This window comes from Peromyscus californicus, unplaced genomic scaffold (assembly GCF_007827085.1).
Source record: "Peromyscus californicus insignis strain IS unplaced genomic scaffold, ASM782708v3 Scaffold_24__1_contigs__length_46423439, whole genome shotgun sequence".
Lineage (NCBI taxonomy): Eukaryota > Metazoa > Chordata > Mammalia > Rodentia > Cricetidae > Peromyscus > Peromyscus californicus.
The window spans coordinates 45,150,173-45,169,055 of record NW_026294535.1 but is presented as its reverse complement, the minus strand read 5'-3'; the positions used below and the strand labels follow the sequence as shown (position 1 = coordinate 45,169,055).

General features: G+C 52.1%; 1 protein-coding gene across 4 annotated transcripts; it reads right to left on the bottom strand.

Moving 5' to 3' along the window:
• Window positions 1-45: 45 nt before the first annotated feature.
• On the bottom strand, window positions 46-18,660 carry Cd63 (CD63 molecule). 4 transcript variants are annotated; one of them, XM_052753711.1, is made up of 9 exons: window positions 18,557-18,660; window positions 15,986-16,084; window positions 2,490-2,566; window positions 1,359-1,547; window positions 1,120-1,194; window positions 932-1,027; window positions 679-819; window positions 352-495; window positions 46-205 (listed from the first exon to the last, which is right to left on the bottom strand). In XM_052753711.1, the coding sequence occupies exons 3-9, from the start codon at window positions 2,553-2,555 to the stop codon at window positions 140-142; spliced, it is 777 nt and encodes a 258-aa protein (XP_052609671.1). In that variant the 5' UTR covers window positions 2,556-2,566; window positions 15,986-16,084; window positions 18,557-18,660; the 3' UTR covers window positions 46-139. The 4 variants fall into 4 exon arrangements, with proteins under 4 accessions (XP_052609671.1, XP_052609669.1, XP_052609672.1 ...); XM_052753709.1 differs by lacking the exons at window positions 15,986-16,084; window positions 18,557-18,660 and adding an exon at window positions 3,134-3,224; XM_052753712.1 differs by lacking the exons at window positions 15,986-16,084; window positions 18,557-18,660 and adding an exon at window positions 3,134-3,217 and having other exon boundaries at window positions 412-495.
• Window positions 18,661-18,883: the final 223 nt, after the last annotated feature.

Genomic DNA, 18,883 nt, shown 5'->3' with positions numbered 1-18,883 from the left:
AGGAAGGGGCCATCCATCACTCTAAGATAAACTGAGACCATCTCCTTTTTAGGTCTGAAAAAATAATCCGTTTAATTGAAAACCCTGGAGAATCCACTCCCTTAGATGAAAAGACGGAAAAGGACCAGACCCCCCACCCCTACATGACTTCATAGCCACTTCGGATACTTTTCACCAGACAGCAGGAGAAGATGATTCCCAGGACCTGAAAGGAGAGATGGAAGTGAGGGTGGAAAGGAGAAAGGGCCAGCTTCCCCAGACCCATCCAAATCCACTCTTCCAGGCCAGTCCCTCCTGCTCCCCAGATGCCCTGGGCTGATTCAGACCCCCCCAACCCACAGCATATCTTACCTCCACAAAAGCAATGCCCAGGGCTGATTCAGACCCCCACCCACCCACAGCATATCTCACCTCCACAAAAGCAATGCCCAGGGCTGCTGCAGCCACCAACAGTATTTTCTTCCTCAGCCAGACCCCTATACTCTCCATGCAGCCCTGAAGGGAAGAGGCAAGCATGAATACCAGCAGAAATGTCCAGCCTACCTCTCTCCTGGACCTCCTGTCCCCTTCTCCCAACCCCTCTCCTCCCCAGATCTCATCCCCAACCCTGACTCCATTAGCACCTCTCCTGCCTCCTGAAATATTCCCAGGTGTCCCCAGTCCAGTGCCGCCTCCTACCTGAGTGTGGATCGTGGATTTCTTGAAATCAGTTCCACAGCCCACAGTAATGTTGATGCAGCAGGAGTCAGGGACTCGGTCCTTGGCCATACCAGTAATGTTCTCCCAGTCTGTGTAGTTATTGGCTCCACAGCACCCAAACTAGGAGAAGGAGGCGGGAAGGGAGGAAAGGTTGCCAAGTGGAACCTTCACTCTAATTCAGCGATGAGACTCCTGAACCCCCGCTCCCCATCTTCCCAGCCTTCCCACTCACTTCTTTCTGCAACCCGTCCAGAACCAAGGCCGTGTTGTTGTCTTTAAGGTAATTCTGCATCTGCTGCCGGAAGTTCTTATTAAACTCTGACTCCACCTACGAGTAAGGAGGCATGTTGTAGAGAGCGGGATCCAGGCCCTAGAGTCCCAGAGTAACCCAAGCCAGGGCTCCCCTCGTTCCCCGCTTACCTTGTCTCTAAACACATAGCCCGCAATGGCCACGGCCACCTCCACGAGCATGATGAGAGACAGGAAGACAGCGAACTGCAGGAGCACAGGACGGGCGTTGGGTGTGAAGTCCAGATCTAAAGGGCTTGCTCTGACCCAGTCAATTCCTGGAACACTCCCGGTGCTCCTCACCCACCCACCTCACCACAGAAATGCCCTCTGGTACTCCCAGGAGTCACGCTGCCCGACACCCCACTCACTGTAATCATAAGACAGGAGTTCTCCTTGCAGGCCCCACAGCAGCCCACAAAGGCCACCAGGAAGAGGAAGGCGCCCACTGCAATGATGACCACAGGCAACAGGGAGCCAGGCGTAGTCTCGTGGGTGATGGTCTGATTCAAGACGACCTGAACTGCCACACCAATGGCAATCAACCCCACTGCACAGGCCTGGGGGGAAAGTGAGGGTGTGGTCAGATCCTCCGTCCAGTAGCCCTCACACCTGACCCCCACCCAGAAAACAGATGTTTTGCTTGTTTGTTTTCCGAGACAGGGTTTCTCTGTTTAGCCCTGGCTGTCCCAGAGCTAGCTCTGCAGACCAGGCTGGCCTCGAACTCACAGAGATCCCCCTGCCTCTGCCACCCGGGTGCTGGGATTAAAGGCGTGCGCACTGCCACCACCGCCTGACCCAGAAAACAGTCTTAACACCTCCAGGACTGACCGTGGAGAAGGAAGTCTGCCCATCCTGGCCCCACGGTGAAGGCTGGGAAGTTGTTCAGGACAGACAGGTGGCATGCCTTCCTTTAAACAGCTCTTCACCCCAGGATGTGCATTACTTTCTACAGACTCCCAACTACACTTTCCCAGAACTGCCCCCTCACTCCAGTGACTAAGGTTCTAGGGCCAGCTAGGCCAGCGGAGAGGGAGAGGGGATAAGAGCAGCTTCTCAGGGCAGGAGCAAAGGAAGGTGGGCAGAGCCCTTCCTTCCCCCAACATGATGAGAGGATAGAGAAGAGATATGAATAAACAGGGTGGGGAGTGGGGTAAGCCCGTGGCGATACCATCGGGCCGTTGGCAGGTTACCCCACTACCCCATATCACAAATGGTTGGGTCACCAGACAGGAAGGGCCAGGAGGGGGTTGGGTGGCGGTGCTGTCCATCTAGGGTGGCCGTTCTCTGCCCAAACTCTCCTCTGAGGTCCCGGAAAGCAGGGGGAAGGGGGGTGCGTTCCGCCTTCGGCCCTTTCTTCAGGCTTTCCTTCCACATCTGGCCTCCAGCTGCCTTCATTCCCGGGTCCCTCGCCCCCTCCACGGCTCCCGCTCCAAGGCTCCCCGCACCCCGCCGGCGCGCCCCGCCCGTCCCTCTGACCCCCCACCCCCGCCACTACTCACGCAAAAGGCCAGCAGAAGAACGTAGAGCAAAAACTTGACACACTTCATTCCTCCTTCCACCGCCATGGCTGCTGGGCCTGGGGCCGCGGAGAGCGCGGGGATTCGTCAGAGCAGGCCGCGGGGGGCACGGGCTCCGCGGGCTCCCGGCCGCCGGCCCTCGCAGCCTTCCCTGCGCGGCCCCCTTCGCAGCCCTTCCCACCCGGAAACCCGCGGTCAGATCCACGTCTCCCTGCCCCCTCCGCGCGCGCGGCGGCGGCGGCGGCCGGACAGGGGTAGGGGCGCGCGCCACGGAGCGGGGGGGGGGGGGGCCTGCGCCGCGGCCTCGGGGCCCCGGGGCGCACGGGGAGGGGAGGGCGCGGCCGCGCTCGGGGCGGACCCCGACCCCCCGCCGCTGGCCGCGGCCCCGCGCCGAAGCCGGTCCTCGGCGGGCCGCGACCCCGGACCCCGGACCCCGGGCCTCCCTTCACCCGCAGCGCGGCTGGCGCCCCGCGGGGCGTCGCGAACTTCGAGGTGGCAAAGTTGCTCCGCGAGCCCCGGGGCGGGCGCGCGGGGCGCGGCGCTGCTTGCGGGCGGCCCGGGGAGGGGGGCCCGGGCTCCCCCAAAGGCGCCCCCGGGGGTCCCTCGGCGGGGCCCGGCAGCCTCACCTGCGCTCGCCGACGTGCCACCGTGCTCTCCCGCCGCGGGTCAGCCGCCGTCTCCCTCCCGCGCCCCCCTGCTCGCGCCCCGCCTGCCGCGCCGCCCCGCCCCGGCTCCAGCCAGCCCCCTCCCCCGCGGGGTGGCCGCCAGCCTCCCTCATGTGACGCGGGAGCAGCTGCGGCCTGAGTCACCGGGGCTCACGAGGGGGGCGGGCGAGCCCCCCGCCCCGACGGGGCCACGTGGCCCCGACCCGGAAAGCTTGAGCCGGGAGCTGGACCGTCAGGGCTCCCCGGGGGCCCTCTCTGGAACCCCACGGCTTCCCTCCGGTTCTCGCCCCAGGGGCGGAGGGGCAGCCCAGGGTGGCCGGTGGGCAGAGATGAGCCCCGAACCTCCCGCCCCCATCCCCGGGCGCGGAAGGCTGTGGGTTGGCTGGAATTGGGTGTGGCCAGAATAAACACTTTCAGAAAGCCCCTGGCTTCACGTCTTAGGAGTCCCCCAACATTCTAGACTTTCTGTCCCCAACTTCTGCATTTACTGGGGCTCCTGGGCTGAGGAAGCCCTTGTCTAGAGCCGGTCCTCGCGTCAATTATAACACGTCAGAGCCTGGGCCCTCCTTCTGGGAAAAGATTAACCAAGGCTGCGCTCCCTAGCTCCTGAAGAAAGGACACTAAGGCTAGCAAGGCTTTTCTCCAATGGACTTCCCCGTCTTATTCCTCTTCTCATCAGAAATGGCGAAGCCGCCGCGCTTTAATCACACCGTTAATCCCAGCGCCTGGGAGGCAGGCTCTGTGAGTTCGAGGTCAGCCTGGTCTACAAAGAAGAGTTCCAGGGCTGTTACACAGAGAAACCGTGTCTCGAAAAACAAAACAAACAGACCAAAACAGAGAAAGAGCCAGGCGGTGGTGGCGCACGCCTTTAATCCTAGCACTCGGGAGGCCGAGGCCGGCGGATCTCTGTGAGTTCGAGGCCAGCCTGGGCTACAGAGTGAGCTCCAGGACAGGCACCAAAACTACACAGAGAAACACTGTCTCGAAAAAACAACAGTGAGAGAGAGAGAGAGAGAGACAGAGAGAGAGAGAGAGAGAGAGAGAGAGAGAGAGAGAGAGAGAGAGAGAGAGAGAGAGAGAGAGAGAGAGAGAGATGTCAAAGCCGGGTGAAGGCAGGAGCTGGAAATACCTCCCTCCTTTGTGTGCCACTACTGGTTCCCAGAAGGAGCTGCTGTGAAAAGCTGAAAGGGAAACGGCCTTCACACTCCTAGCCTGAGCTCTATCCTTTCACATGGGCGCCTTCGGCGAGTTGCTTCCTGAGTCTGAAGGGAAGAAAGTGTGCACTAAGGAACAATTAGAGCAAAGGGCCAGCCTGGCGGCGCATCTGCAATCCCAGCACGTTCAAATCTTTGTCGTTTTTCAAGACAGGGTTTCCCTGTGCAGCCCTGGCTGTCCTGGAACTCACTCTGTAGCCCAGGCTGGCCTCGAACTCAGATCCATGTGCCTCTGGCTCCTGAGCGCTGGGATTAAAGGCCTGCCCCACCACACCCGGCACACTGTCAAGTCTTAAGCAAAAGAACCAAAAATTCAAAGCCATCCTGAACAATTTAGTGTCACACACACACACACACACACACACACACACACACACACACACACACGCCCCTTTCTCTTTGGAGACAAGGTCTCAATGTAGCCCAGGCTGGCCTGGAACTCCCTGTGTAGCTCAGGGTGACCTTGACCACCCTGCCTCCACCTCACAAGTGCCGCCATTACTGTGTTCACAAGCCCATCTGATTGATGCATCAAACCCAAGGTTTGGTAGGCCAGCACTCTGCCGTATCCCCAGTGCTAGTGAGACTCACAGTGAAGAACAGGGATGCAGCAGCTCTGTGGTAGAGCACCTAGCATGAACAAGAGTCCAGGTTTGGTTCCCAGACTATGAAAAAATCGAGACATGGTGGTGAGGCCTCTTGTTCCCAGCACTAGGAAGGTGAAGGCAGGGGGATTGAACGTTCCAGGCCATCCTGGGCTACACAGCAAAACCCTTGTCCAGCGTGTGAATGAGCCTGGGTTTAATCAGCAGTATGAAAACCAGTGGTATACACCTATAATCCTAGCACTTGGGAGACTGGGGCAGGAGGATCATTTAATTATGTCAAGTTCAAGACCAGCCTGGGCCACAAAGTGAGACCCTATCTCAAGAAAAAAAATAAAAAAGAAAGAAAGAAAGAATTCTGAGCTGAAGATGTAACTCAGTTGGAAGAGTGCTAAAATAGTATGCAAAAAAAAAAAAACTGGCTTGGATTCCTAGCTCCATATAAACCAGGCATTATTATGGTACATGCCTATAATTCCTGTCCTCCTGAGGTAGGGGCAGAAGTCTCAAGAATTTAAGATCATTCTTGACTACCTAAGGAGTTTGAGACCATCCTAAGGTATGAGACTTTGTCTCCAAAAGTAAGTAAATAAACAAGTGATAAATCAGTATCAAATAAATGAAGAACCTTGGCATGATAGTGTATACTTATTATTCCAACACTCAAGAAGCTGAAACAGGATGATAATGACTTCCAGGCCAGCTTGGGCTACATGCTGGGACCCTGTCTCAAAAAAAGGAGGAGGAGGAGGAGGGAGAGGGGGAGGAGGAGGGGAAGAAGAAGGAGAAGAAAAAAGAAGAAGAAGAAGAAGAAGAAGAAGAAGAAGAAGAAGAAGAAGAAGAAGAAGAAGAAGAAGAAGGGGTGGGGGCTGGAGAGATGGCTCAGCTGTTTAGAGCACTTGCTCTTACAGAGGGCCTGATTTCAATTCCCAGCATGCACACGGCAGCCCACAACCCCTGTAACTCCAGTTCCAGTGGATCTGATGGCCTCTTCTGGCCTTCTTGGGCATCAGGCACACATGTAGCACACATACATACTCGAAGGCAAAACACATATAGACATAATTACTTTTAAAATAAGATAAGGGGTTGGGGGTTTAGCTCAGTGGTAGAGCGCTTGCCTAGCAAGTGCAAGGTCCAGGGTTCGATTCTCAGCTCTGGAAAAAAAATAATAAAAAATAAAATAAGATTTTTAAAAAAAAAAGCACGTATTCTAGGGACTGGAGAGATCACTCAGAAGTTAAGAGCACGTGAGTGAACATAAGGACCTGAGTTCTGATCCACATAAAATAGGTGGGACCCACGAGCACCCTGGCACTGTTCACAGGGTTAACAGCGCTGTTAACAGGAGGATCGCAGCCGGGCGGTGGTAGCACACGCCTTTAATCCCAGCACTCGGGAGGCAGAGGTAGGTGGATCTCTGTGAGTTCAAGGCCAGCCTGGACTACCAAGTGAGTTCCAGGAAAGGCGCAAAGCTACACAGAGAAACTCTGTCTTGGAAAACAAAAAAAAAAAAAAAAAAAAAACAGGAGGATCGCTGGGACTTGCTGGCCATCAGCCTAGCTCCAAGTTCAGGGAGATGCCCTATCTCAAGGGAACAAGGTGGAGAATGATGAAGCAGGACACCCAAATGTTGTTGGCTGTTTTCACTCTTTGGGCTCTTTTGCTTTTGGGGGCCTGCCACCCGGCTCCCAAAAATATACACAGAGACTTATGATGACTTATGAATATCTGGACTTAGCTTGGCTTGTTTCTTGCCAGCTTTTCTTAAATTATCCCATCTACCTTTTGCCTCTGGGCTTTCACCTTTCTCTATTTCTGTATTTCTTTCTTTCCTTCTTACTCCGTGGCTGGCTGTGTTGCTGGGTGGCTGGCCCCTTTCTCCTCCTCTCCTCCTTTCCTCATTCCTTGATTTCTTCCTCCCAGATTTCTCCTCCTATTTATTCTCTCTGCCTGCCAGCCCCTCCTATCCTTTCTTCTGCCTGCTATTGGCTGTTTAACTCTTTATTAGACCAATCAGGTGTTTCAGACAAGCACAGTAACACAGCTTCACAGAGTTAAACAAATGCAACATAAAAGAATGCAGCACATCTTTGCATCATTAAACAAATATTCCACAGCATAAACAAATGTAACACAACTTAATTTTCCACATCACCCAACGTCCTTTCCTGACTTCACACACATACAGACATACACCACACATAACAGAGAGGTAATATGCATGAAAACAGACAGACCTGGAGGTCATCATGTTAAGTGAAAGCCAGTCCCACAAAGATAGGCATCACATGTTTTCTCTTATATGAACTCTGGATTTTTAAAAGGACATGAAAGTAAATGCAGGATTACTGTTAGGGATGTAGAAGGGAAAAGAAAGCAGAGGATGAGTAAGAGGGAATAACAGGGGGCTGGAGAGATGGCAGAGTGGTTAGAGCACTGACTGCTCTTCCAGAGGATCCAGGTTCAATTCCCAGCATCCACATGGCAACTCACAACTGTAACTCCAGGATCCAACATCATCACACATATATGCAGGCAAAAACACCCATAATTTTTTTTAAAAAAGAGGGAATAACAAGGGTAAATATTCATGCAAGGAAATGTCATAAAGCCAGGCGGTGACAGTACACACCTTTAATCCCAGCACTCAGGAGGCAGAGGCAGGTAGATCTCTAACTTCTTGGCTAGCCTGGTCTACAGAGTGAGTTCCAGGACAGGCAGGGCTACACAGAGAAACCCTGTCTCGAAAAACCAAAAAAAAAAAAAAAGAAAGAAAGAAAGAAAGAAAGAGAAATGTCATAATGAAACCCTAACTATGTCCCTCATGCAGCTCAGCTTGTGTCCTGGAGACCTCACTGGGATAATGAGGGAATGAAGAAAGGGCAGGCATATGTACAGAAAAGCTGAGATGGGGTGGGGCATGTGTACCTTCTGACGGAGAAGCTCCAGCATGCAATGCAGAAACTCAGTTTACTGTGTACAGTGACTTGAGGAGGGGTGGGAGCATCTGTAGGGGAGCGGTCAGGCTGTAAACAACAGGGGGAGGAAGCTGCTGTTTGATGCTTTCTGTGAACTCTGTCAGCATTCACACAGCAACCAAAGGAAGGCTTTGCTGATTCCCTGAGCCTGATGTGGGAAGACTGGGGAGATGCTTTGCCAATTCCTGTGAGTCTGTGGCACTGGGGTCTTTAGCATGGCTAAAGACTGCTCTGTACACATTCACTCTGGGCTTACTTCACTTCCCACACAATGTAAATCTACTATAAAAGAAAATGCAAAGTTAAGGCGATGGGCCAGTGGGTGGTGGCTCACGCCTTTAATTCCAGCATTCAGGACGCAGAGCCAGGCGGATCTCTGTGAGTTTGAGGTCAGCCTAGTCTACAGAGTGTGAGTTCCAGGACAGGCAGGGCTACACAGAGAAACCCTGTCTCAAAAAAAAAAAAAAAGATAAGGCAATGGTCTGGGCTGGCTGGGCCGAGAAACAGTTTCCAGAATTACATCCTCCCAGGAGAAGACATCAAGCACATTCTAGACCTGGCTCTCCCTTTTCATGCCTGAGAAAAAGAGTATTCATGAGTTTTCTTATTGTGCTTCCATTAGATGCAAGGCCTGTACTGGGCACAGGGCAGCAAGGAGAGAAAGAGAGTGCGTCTGTCCTCTGCCAGAACACAGAACCGTGTTCTGTCCACACTGACGGAGGGCAGAAACTCCTGTGAGCCACAAGAACTCGGGGAGGGAGTAGATTCCTCAGAGGTGAGTAGTATTCTCCGAGGTAACCTTGATGAAGGGGCTAACGCTCAGCTTCAGGGTTGGGGAATGAGAGACAGACATGACAGCAGTTTATTGGGCTTGGAGCAGGGTACCTCATCGATAGAACACTTGCTTATCATGCTCAAGGCCCTGGGTTCCTTCTCTATCAATGCAAAAAAAAAAAAAATGTAAAATAAACTTTGCTAGCTTTGATAGAGATGTGATAATGCAAGGAAACAGTCTAATTCTTTAAAGATGCATACTAAAGAATTGAAGGGCGCCATGTCACGCCTGTACTGTGTTTGGAATACTTTGAAATAATAAATGAAGCTGAACGATGACTAGTAACAGGATGGTGAGTTCTATTACTAGTTATTGCTAGTTATTATTAGTTCTATTACCCGAGGCCACCTTGGGTATGTCCCAAAGGCAAAGGTGATGGGAATGAAACTATCGAGAAGCTTTCAAGAAGGTGATATCATCCTAGAGACTGGGTTTACACTAAATGAATGGACACACGGAAGACACTGAGATGACAGCCATCATCCACAAGAGGAGGATGGGGCATCAGTCGGGAAAGGTCACCTAACACAGAAGTTCCAGACTGAAGTTGGATGTGAAACTCAGGAGACAAGGGACAGCCTAGAGACAAGAGCCTAGTGTGTCCGTGCTACTCAGGAATCACCTGAGTCCAGTAGTTCAGAGCCAGCCTGGATATCATATCGAGAAACTGTTTCTTAAGAATTAATTAATTTACCTATAACTGGATGAGCAAGGAGGAAAAAAGACAGAGCCTCTGGGAGCCTTTATGTTTACAAAACGCATGGGTGTGGCCTGGGGAGATAGCTTACCCAGTAAAGCACTTGCCGCTCCTCCACACACACCTCCACACCCGTGCACACACCTCCACACCCACACACATGCACAGAGGAAACAGAAACTGATCCAAGGGACCAGTAGAGGGTTAAAGGGAGAGGACATAGCAAGGCTGGGCCTCTTTGCTATGCCAGGCTTTGTGCTAAGAACCTTCCCCGGTTCACTAAGGGCTGATCCTCACAGCAGCCCTTTAGGTCAATATTGTCATTCCTGTTGGACATTTATTTATAGTGTGTGTGTGGAGGTCAAAGGACAACTTCCAGGAGTCGGTTCTCTCCTTCCACCCTGTGGTCTCCAGGCGTAGAGGCAACTGCCCTTACCTGTTGGCCTCTTTTTTATTTTAGAGATAAGGAAACAGGCTTGACCATGTGGAGTGACATTCCCAGAGCCAGTTAGGACAGTCTTCGAATTTTGTTTGCTTTTTTTGTTCTTTCTTTCTTTCTTTTTTTTTTAAGACAAGGTCTCTGGCTGCCCTGGAACTCAGTATGTAGACCATACTGGCCTCGAATTCACAGAGATCCTCTCTGCCTCTTGAGTGCAAGGGATTAAAGGTGATTGCCACCACACCCCACCTGTCTTAGAACTTGAACCCAGATCATCTACAAGAGAGAGAATGGGAGCATCATCACCCAGGAGAGGAGGCGGTCACCCAAGGTAGGAAGCTCAAGACTGCCATGCAGTAGATACACCCTACAAAGAGTTAGAGATGCAAAACTCTAAAGCCCATGCCTTTTTCCCTTTCTCGGGAGACTTGTAAATGAAAGCAAGAAGGGGGAGGGTGCAGGAGGAAACTTACAGAGCAGCAGGAGCCAGAGTGCCAAGTAGTGTGGCGGTCAGCTTAGGTGAGAAGCAGGAGGTGGCCATTAGGTGGTGTGGTCTCCTGAACTGTGTCAGGGACACTGTTCTGGGACCCAGGAGCAAAAGGAAGAACTGAGCATAGCTGAATGAGTAGGGGGAGAGTTGGCATGAAGACGAAGAGGATTGGGAGAATAAACCAGTATAGAACTCCGGGGAGTCGGGAGGGGAAGGACCCGGTAGTCATACTACCCACTTCAGAGTCAAATTCCTACAGAATATGATGGTATTGTGAGGTGCTGGGTATGATGGAAGAGGAAGTGTGTTTACAGGTATTCAGTTAAGGAAGATGAAAAACTCTGGAGATTGGGGCTGGAGAGATGGCTCGGGGGTTAAGCTGTTCTTACCATGGTCCCAGGTTTGTTTCCCAGCACCTATATAGCAGCTCACAATCATCTGTCCCAGAGGATCTGGTGCCTCTTCTCAACCCCCCAGGCACTATACACACAGTACAAATACACACACTCAGGCACGCATCTATATACATGAATATATTTTTTTAATTATGGGGATCAGTGGTGGTAATGGTTATAAGATACAAATGACTTAAAGCCATTTAACTCTACTTAAAATGAGCCAAATAGACGGGCTCCACATACTCAGTTCACACGCAATCCTATGTTGAGTTTTGAATCTTAAGGCCCCATCCTTGAATAATAAGGGAAACACTTCCAGACTACAGAGGAAAGAGCTGTGACTACAGATCTCTAGGTCCTGCTGGCAGAAAGACTTGTAGACCATTCCCAGCACAGCTCCCCAGACAGCCTGACACAGCTGCTCTTGTACCAGTACTGAAAGCATCCCTGAGGGGAACATAGCCCACACACGGGGAGAATCCTTCTGCTCTGTTGGCTGGCAGAGTCTGGAGACATAGAGAAGACTCTGATGACCCACTGTGACTGTTCCCACTGTTTCAATAGATCACCGTATTACCCAAGAGGACACATTGCCCAATCCCCTTATGTCCTCACTGTGAGGAAACAGAGACTCAGAGAAATAAAGCTAGTCCCTCAGAGTCAACCTGCAGGTCAAAGTAGGGGTGTCATGTCTGTCCCCAGCAGGATGCTCCCCAAGATGGACTCCCCTGACACCTTGTTCTGTCAGCTCACAAGTGGCACGACCTTGGCAAAACTCTTGTCCAGCCTAGTGGCAGGAAAACAGCTCACCTTCTCACCTCACGGGCAGCTGTGAGGATCAGGAAGGGAATGCAGAGGGCTGGCTTTGTTCCCTTAAGATAGCAAGGCTCGGGGCTCCAGGATGGTTTGGCAGGAAAGTGCTTACCTGGCATGTATGAGGCCCAAGGTTCAATCTGCAGCACTAATAAGAAGTTAAGGGGCAGGGATGTGGTTCAGTTGGTAGACTGCTCTCCAGCCATGCATGAAGGCCCAAGTTCAGCCTACAGCCCTGCACACACTGGGCATGGTGGCTGCAATCCCAGAATTTAGGAGATGGAGGCAAGAGGATCAGGATTTAGAGGTCATCCTCAACTACAAAGAGACTCTGAGACAGACGTGCCTGGGCTACCTGAGTTTGTTTGTTTGTTTGTTTTGAGACAGGCTCTCACTATGTAGCTCAGGCTGTCCTGAAACTCACTATGTAGACCAGGCTGGCCTCCAACTCACAGAGATCTGCCTGCCTCTGCCTTCCGAGTGCTGGGATTAAAGATGTGCGCCACTATGGCCAGTACATTATCTTTGGACTTACGGGAATTAAATAACTTTGCTTGCCTGCCAGGTGGTGGTGCCCAGCACTCTGGGAGGCTGAGGTGGGCGGATCTTTGTGAGTTCGAGGCCAACTTGGTCTACAGAGTTAGTTCCAGGACAACCTTGGCTATACAGAGAAACCCTGTCTCAAATAATAATAATAATAATAATAATAATAATAATAATAGTAATAATAGTAATAATAACAATGTAAAGAAAATAACTTTGCTCTGATGGGCTGGAAAGGTTGCTCAATGGTTATTGTTCTTCCAGAGGACCTGTGTTCAGTCCCCAGCATCCACATCAGGGGATACGGCACCTTTTTCTGACTTCCATGGGCACCTTCATGTTTCTTCTGAGACAGGGCACAGATGAGCAATTGATAATGAGACAAGCAAAGCTAAGGGCTTGTTGGTTACCTCGTAGGTCTAGTCCTTGGACCTGAAAGCCAAAGACTCTCGGCAGGAACTGGGGAGGAACTCGTCCACTCACTCATTCCATGTACTCAAAAACTAAGTGATTCTAGTCCTAGAACTGTATGGAGATGAGTAGGACATGGTCCTGCCTTTAAGATCCTTACAGGCGGGGCTGGAGAGATGGCTCAGAGGTTAAGAGCACTGACTGCTCTTCCAGAGGTCCTGAGTTCAACTCCCAGCACTCACATGGTGGCTCACAACTATCATTCTGTAATGAGATCTGGTGCCCTCTTCTGGAGTGCAGGCATACATGCAGACAGAACACTGTATACATAATAAATAAATAAATATTAAAGAAAAAAAAAAGAACCTTACAGGTAGCTCTGGGGAGATTGCTTGGCTGTTCAGAGCACTCGAGGCTCTTCTAAAGGACCAGAGTTCTGTTCCTAGCATCCACATGGTGGCTTCTGACTGTAACTCTAGTTCTAAGGGACCTGGCACCCTCTTCTGGCCTCCCTGGCACAAGGCACACATGCAGTGCACATACACACTCAGGAAAGATACTTATACACACAAAATGCAAACAAATAAATCTTTTTTTTTAAAGTAAAGGTGGCTACAGCCTGCAGACACAGATGAAACTGTAATGTGGTGATGTCTATATTGAAGAGAGGCCCTGGATCCTGGGAGCTGCCTAGCACGGGATGGTGGGTGTGGGAGAGCATCAAAGTACCTAAGATGTGCCAGGCATGGTGGCACGTACCTTTAATCCCAGCACTCAGGGGACAGAGGTAAAGGGATCTCTGTGAGTTCGAAGCCAGCCTTATCTACCTAGAGAGTTCCAAGTCGGCCAGGGCTACCCAATGAGCTCCTGTTTCAGAAACAAAGAACCCCAAGGTGGTTGCCAAAGAATGAGGGCTTTCTAAGGGGTACCCTGAACGCTGTGCGCAAACCAGTAAGGTCCCTTGCATGCGTGTAGGACTGCAATGGGACAGTGGAGAGAATGGGTAAGGAATGCTGGGAATGCCAAGGCAGACTCTCTGGTCCTCCTCACACACACCCTACACACACACACACACACACACACACACACACACACACACACACACACACCATCCTCTTCTGGACTCTCTGGTCCTCCTCACACACACCCTACACACACACACACACACACACACACACACACACACCCCATCCTCTTCTGGCCACCACTTTGATCGTCACAGCCGCGTGCTCCCTTAACTTCCCCCTGAGATTGCGTTTCCCTCCTGCTGTCCCCTCACCAGCGCCCCTCGTCTGACAGCTCAGGCCGAGCTCCGTCAGAGGCTGTCCCAGCCCATCTGTCAGCGTGTGACGAGTACACCCTGAGCTCAGACCCTTCTTGACCAGGTATGTGGCGCCCCCTGCTGGAAGGCCCCGTCCAACCCTGAAGTTAGGGTTTCAAGGCCCTGGAGGCGGAGCGCTAAGTAAGTAGGGCACGGAAAAGGTGGGGAGACCTGGAAAAACCAAGAGCGAAAAGGAAAGCGCAGGGCTGGAGGGCTGACATCCCCTGAGATGGTTAGGGGAGGTTGACTGGAGTCCTGAGAAGGCTCTCTGGGGGGCTGGAGGCAACGGAAGTCATGCCCCCTAAGGAGTCTTTCTTTCTTTTTAAAGATTTATTTATATTATGCACAGTGTTCTGCCTGCATATATGCCTGCAAGCCAGAAGAGGGCGCCAGATCTCATTACAGACGGTTGTGAGCCACCATGTGGTTGCTGGGACTTGAACTCAGGACCTCTGGAGGAGCAGCCAGTGCTCTTAACCTCTGAGGCACCTCTCCAGGCCCCCTTAGTGATTATTTCAGTCTCCAAACTACTGTGCCTCCACGACCACCGCTACAGTCCCTAACACAATCTTTGGATCCCGGACCCCAGCTTCTCTTAGAGAGGCTGGAAAAGTTAGCGGGCTGCCCAGGGACCCAGGCAAGATAAGTATAGGGTGTGGAGAACATGATATGGAAAGGGGCAATAATTATACAGTAAGGGCCTCTCGGGAGCCGTAGGGTTTGTGGGCTGAGGCCTTGGAAGGATCCACTCCTTCAACATACCACCTCAGCCACAAAAAGCCTCTCCACATCCCCAGAGGCCTATACTACACGGGCAAGAGAGTAGGGAGCTAGGCCTCCAGGGACGCCCTCTCCCCTGAGCTACATACATAATTCAACCATGCCATCCCTCCCCACCCACCCCAAGAAAGCCAAGTGCCAAGGAAAAAAGCCGCTAACTCCCCCAATAAAGCCTCTGAGGGCAAAAAGTGAGAGGAGATAGGCGTAGGCAATCCTGTTACCACCATACCTCCATGCCCTGACCTCACCTAACCTCAGAAGCTGAACAGGGTAGGCCCGGGTAGCACTTGGATGGAAAGACTGGGAAAAATCTCTCAAAGGAGGCAGAAGGCGGGGAGGGGTGCTGCAGGACTGGGAAGCAGAATAGTCCTCCATCCCCGCAGCAGCCCCTCTGAGCACAGCCTTGGCCTCGAACACAGGGCTGGGAAGCAGAATAGTCCTCCATCCCCGCAGCAGCCCCTCTGAGCACAGCCTTGGCCTCGAACACAGGGCTGGGAAGCAGAATAGTCCTCCATCCCCGCAGCAGCCCCTCTGAGCACAGCCTTGACCTCGAACACTGGCGACGGAATCCCCGGGGCAGAAGTTCTTGTTTCTAAGGTTGTTAACAGACCGCACACCCTCAGACGCACTTCCGTCCCTCCGCCAGGTCCCGCCCCTTGGTACATGCCTCCTTCTCACCGGCAGCTCACCACCTTCAAACTTAAACACCAGCCTCAAGCCCCTGCCCACGTTTGCTATGAACCAGTCAGGACCTTGAAGGGGGCGGGCCTGAAGGTTGCCTGGGTAACGCTAGGAGAAGGGGGGCACCCCTAGGAGGAAGGCAGTTACCAGGGAGACCAGGACAGTGGGCTGGGACCCAAGCCAAGGTTGGCACATACTGGGATAAGCAAAGGGTGGGTGGGTTGTTAGGTTAGTCGGTCGGTTGGCTAGTTGCTTGCTTGGTTGGTTGGTTGGTTAGTTGGTTGGAGACAAGGTCTCTCTGGATAGCCTGGGCTGACCTTGACTTACAGCAATCATCCTGCCTCAGCCTCACGACTATTCAGGTTACAGGCATGCGCTTTTACCCCAGCCAAGCAAAAGTCTTATTGTTCCTCTCTGTTCCAACTCCTTTCCTATGAAGCAACCAGCGGCCCCTCCTCATAACCGGGTCTGGGGCACCCGGAGTGCTGACGCTCTGAAAGGAAACCCAAGCGATCCTGCACCTGAAAAGAATCCTAAGGGACCAGGCCTGAGAAGTCAAGGAAAGAGGTGATTCCACGGGGGATTGGAGAAGGGACAAGGCTTACTGTATTTCAGAACTTGGGTTGACGGTGGTGTTCACCGGTCCAGCGTTGCCTCCCACTCCTAGGTTCCAGGTTGAGGAAAGGCACTTCCGGACTTGAAGTCTAAAGGGCAAAATAGAATACCACCGGGCTGACACTTCATATGACTCCACCAGAGGGCAGGATTGTCCGCTTAATGAATTACCTCTAGTCCCCGCGGCGGCGCGGTAATCTGTCTGGCAGATTGTTCCTGCCTCCTTGGTTACTTGGCCCACAACAACCCGTTATGGACACAAATACACAGTTTTCTCCACCCCACACCCAGCTCTAACCAGGTTCCCTTAGTAAGGTTCATGCAACCTTTTGATCGGAGCAGCTAAGGAATACATTAGTGAAAAGGGTCCTGCCCTGCTGGGTGTCACAGTGTGAGGGTTACAAGCAGAATCAAGAGGTGATGACTGACACTGTTTGAATTGTGCGACAGACCTTTAATCCTCACAACGTTTCAAAAAATAGCTGTAGTATTGTATTCCCCTCTTACAAAGAAGAACTCTAAGGTGTAAAGGGGTTCAGTAACTTGGGCTGGCAAGATGGCTCAGCAGGTAAAGGCACTTGCCACCAAGCCCAGGGACCCACATGGTGGAAAGAGAGAACTTACCCCAGAAATTTACTGTGCTCCCTTCACTCTCGTGTACACTTGAGCTCACACTTGAGGGCTCACACATGCATGCACACACACACACACACACACACACACACACACACACACACACACTTATTCAAGTTCACATAACCAGAAAGGGAGGTTGCTTAGATACAGGCAGCCTAGTTCTAGCAGAGAAGCTAGAGTAAGGAAAGGACTCCTGAACGATTTAATCTCAAAATCTCATCTATACTGAGACCTAATAAAAGAGTTACTTTGGCCAAGAGATTTGGAGAGTGGAAGTTGTGTGCTAGGGATCAGGCTTTGACAGGCTAAGTGCACACACACCACACTGAGCTCCTGAGCTCCAGCTGAGTTGTCCTAAGGAGACAGTTCTTCCTGGGACGATAAGACTGGAAAGCTACACCCGGGTATGTAGTCTGGGTGACTGACATTCATTAAGCGAAGCCTGCAGGATAGGGCACATCTGAGGGGAGAGGACTTCTCCTCTTGATCTGTGATGTCTGAGGTGCCTCAGGTTCTCTGGACTATTATGCACCTAATGTCTGCTGCTTGGAGGGAAGGGCTGGCTGGGTCTTAGCATCTCACTTGTCTTTGCATCTTCCACATTGGACAAGAGCATGAAAGCTGTGTTCTCTAAAGAAACAGAAAAAGGAGACACCATTTCTGCTCTCATGGGGTTGGCAGGGTGTTGTTGGTTTGTTTTGTTTTTGTTTTTGTATTTTCAGAGACAGGGCCTCACTATGTCACCTTGCAGTCCTAGAACTCTCTATATAGACCAGGCTGACCTCAGACTCACAGATATCTGTCTGCCTCTGCCTCCCAAGTACTAGGGTAAAGGTATGAGCCACCATGCCCAGTTCACAATATTTTACAGGTTTTAATTCCAGAGAGGAAAGTTTATACATTTTATATTTCCTTAATTTTTTTTTCGAGACATGCCTTCCTACTGAAGTTTATACATTTTGATCAGTGAACATTTTGTGAGATGGCAAACATTTTCAGTTTGCTAAGGGATCTCCAGAGACACGGGTCCAAGAGCTCTCTGAAGGCTGAGGCAGGAAGATAACTGAGTGTGAGGCCAGCCTGGGATGCATTTGAGACTCTGTCTTGAAGAAGAAAGGGAGGATAGGGAAAAGGGTTTAGGGGAGGTGGAGAGGGAAGAGAAAGAGAAACTGAGGTCCGGGAAAAGGTAACCAGTGTAAGAGACCCCCTTGAACCCATTTTATCACTTGGCATTCCTTCTTCACACCTGAAGACTGAGGCTGGCCCCACACCTGAGCTGCCCCCCTGTAGCTTGCTGCCTCCACGTCAGGCATCTAAACATAGACCTCTCTCGCACCCTTATGCCTTAAACTTCAAGCTCTTATTCAGACATGTAAGACCCTGCGAACAAAGGCATGGCTGGGAACGCAGGGGTCCAAACTCCAGGCACCACTTTCAAGCCCCGTCTCATCCGGCTCTTTCCCCCATGGCTGCACCCTTCCCAGCCCGATCGCTCCCTTTGTTCCATTAAACCTCAATTTCAAGCTCACGGGCCTCCTAGCTAGTTTTCTTCCGGTCTCAGTACTTGCCATCACCTCCCCAACTTCTCAGCGTGTTCCCGGCCTCTTCCTCTCCTAACTTCCTTGAGACCTATGATAAGCCGGCCTGGTGTTTCACTTGACGGCTTCTTTAAACATCCTGGGCTACCTCAAGTAGCCGAGGCTATTCTTCACATCCCCATCTCCCCCCGCCCCCCCGGGTGTCTCTCCGTTCCTCCTTCCTTCGGGAGACTCGCGCCTTCTGCTCTTTTCCCTGCACCTGATCCCGGGGGGCTCTCGGAGCTCTCTGCCCGTGTCTGCCAGCTCCCCTGCCCGCCTCTCCCGCTCTCCCCCGCTCCGCTCGGCTCCGTCGATGATCCCGGTTAGCCGCCCCTCTGTGCGGTCTACCTTTGTCTCTGACTCTGTCTGCGCCAACTGTCCCGCTAGTTTTCCGTCTTTCTCTCCCCTCGGCGACTTCTCTTCTCTTTTGTCTCTCCTCTTCCCTTCCTCTCTGGGTCTCTCTGGGTCTGCCTCTTCCCCCACCCCCAACCCCACTCCTCGCTCCGTCTGTCCCCGGTCTCTCTGCCTCGGTCCCTCCCGACTCCCCCTCCCCCTCATCCCTCGCTCGGTCTCTTCATCTTTCTCTGGGCCCGTGCTCTCTCGCTCCCTCCCTCTCTCTCTCTCTCTCTCTCTCTCTCTCTCTCTCTTTTCCTCGGCTCTCTCCGGCTCCCTCTC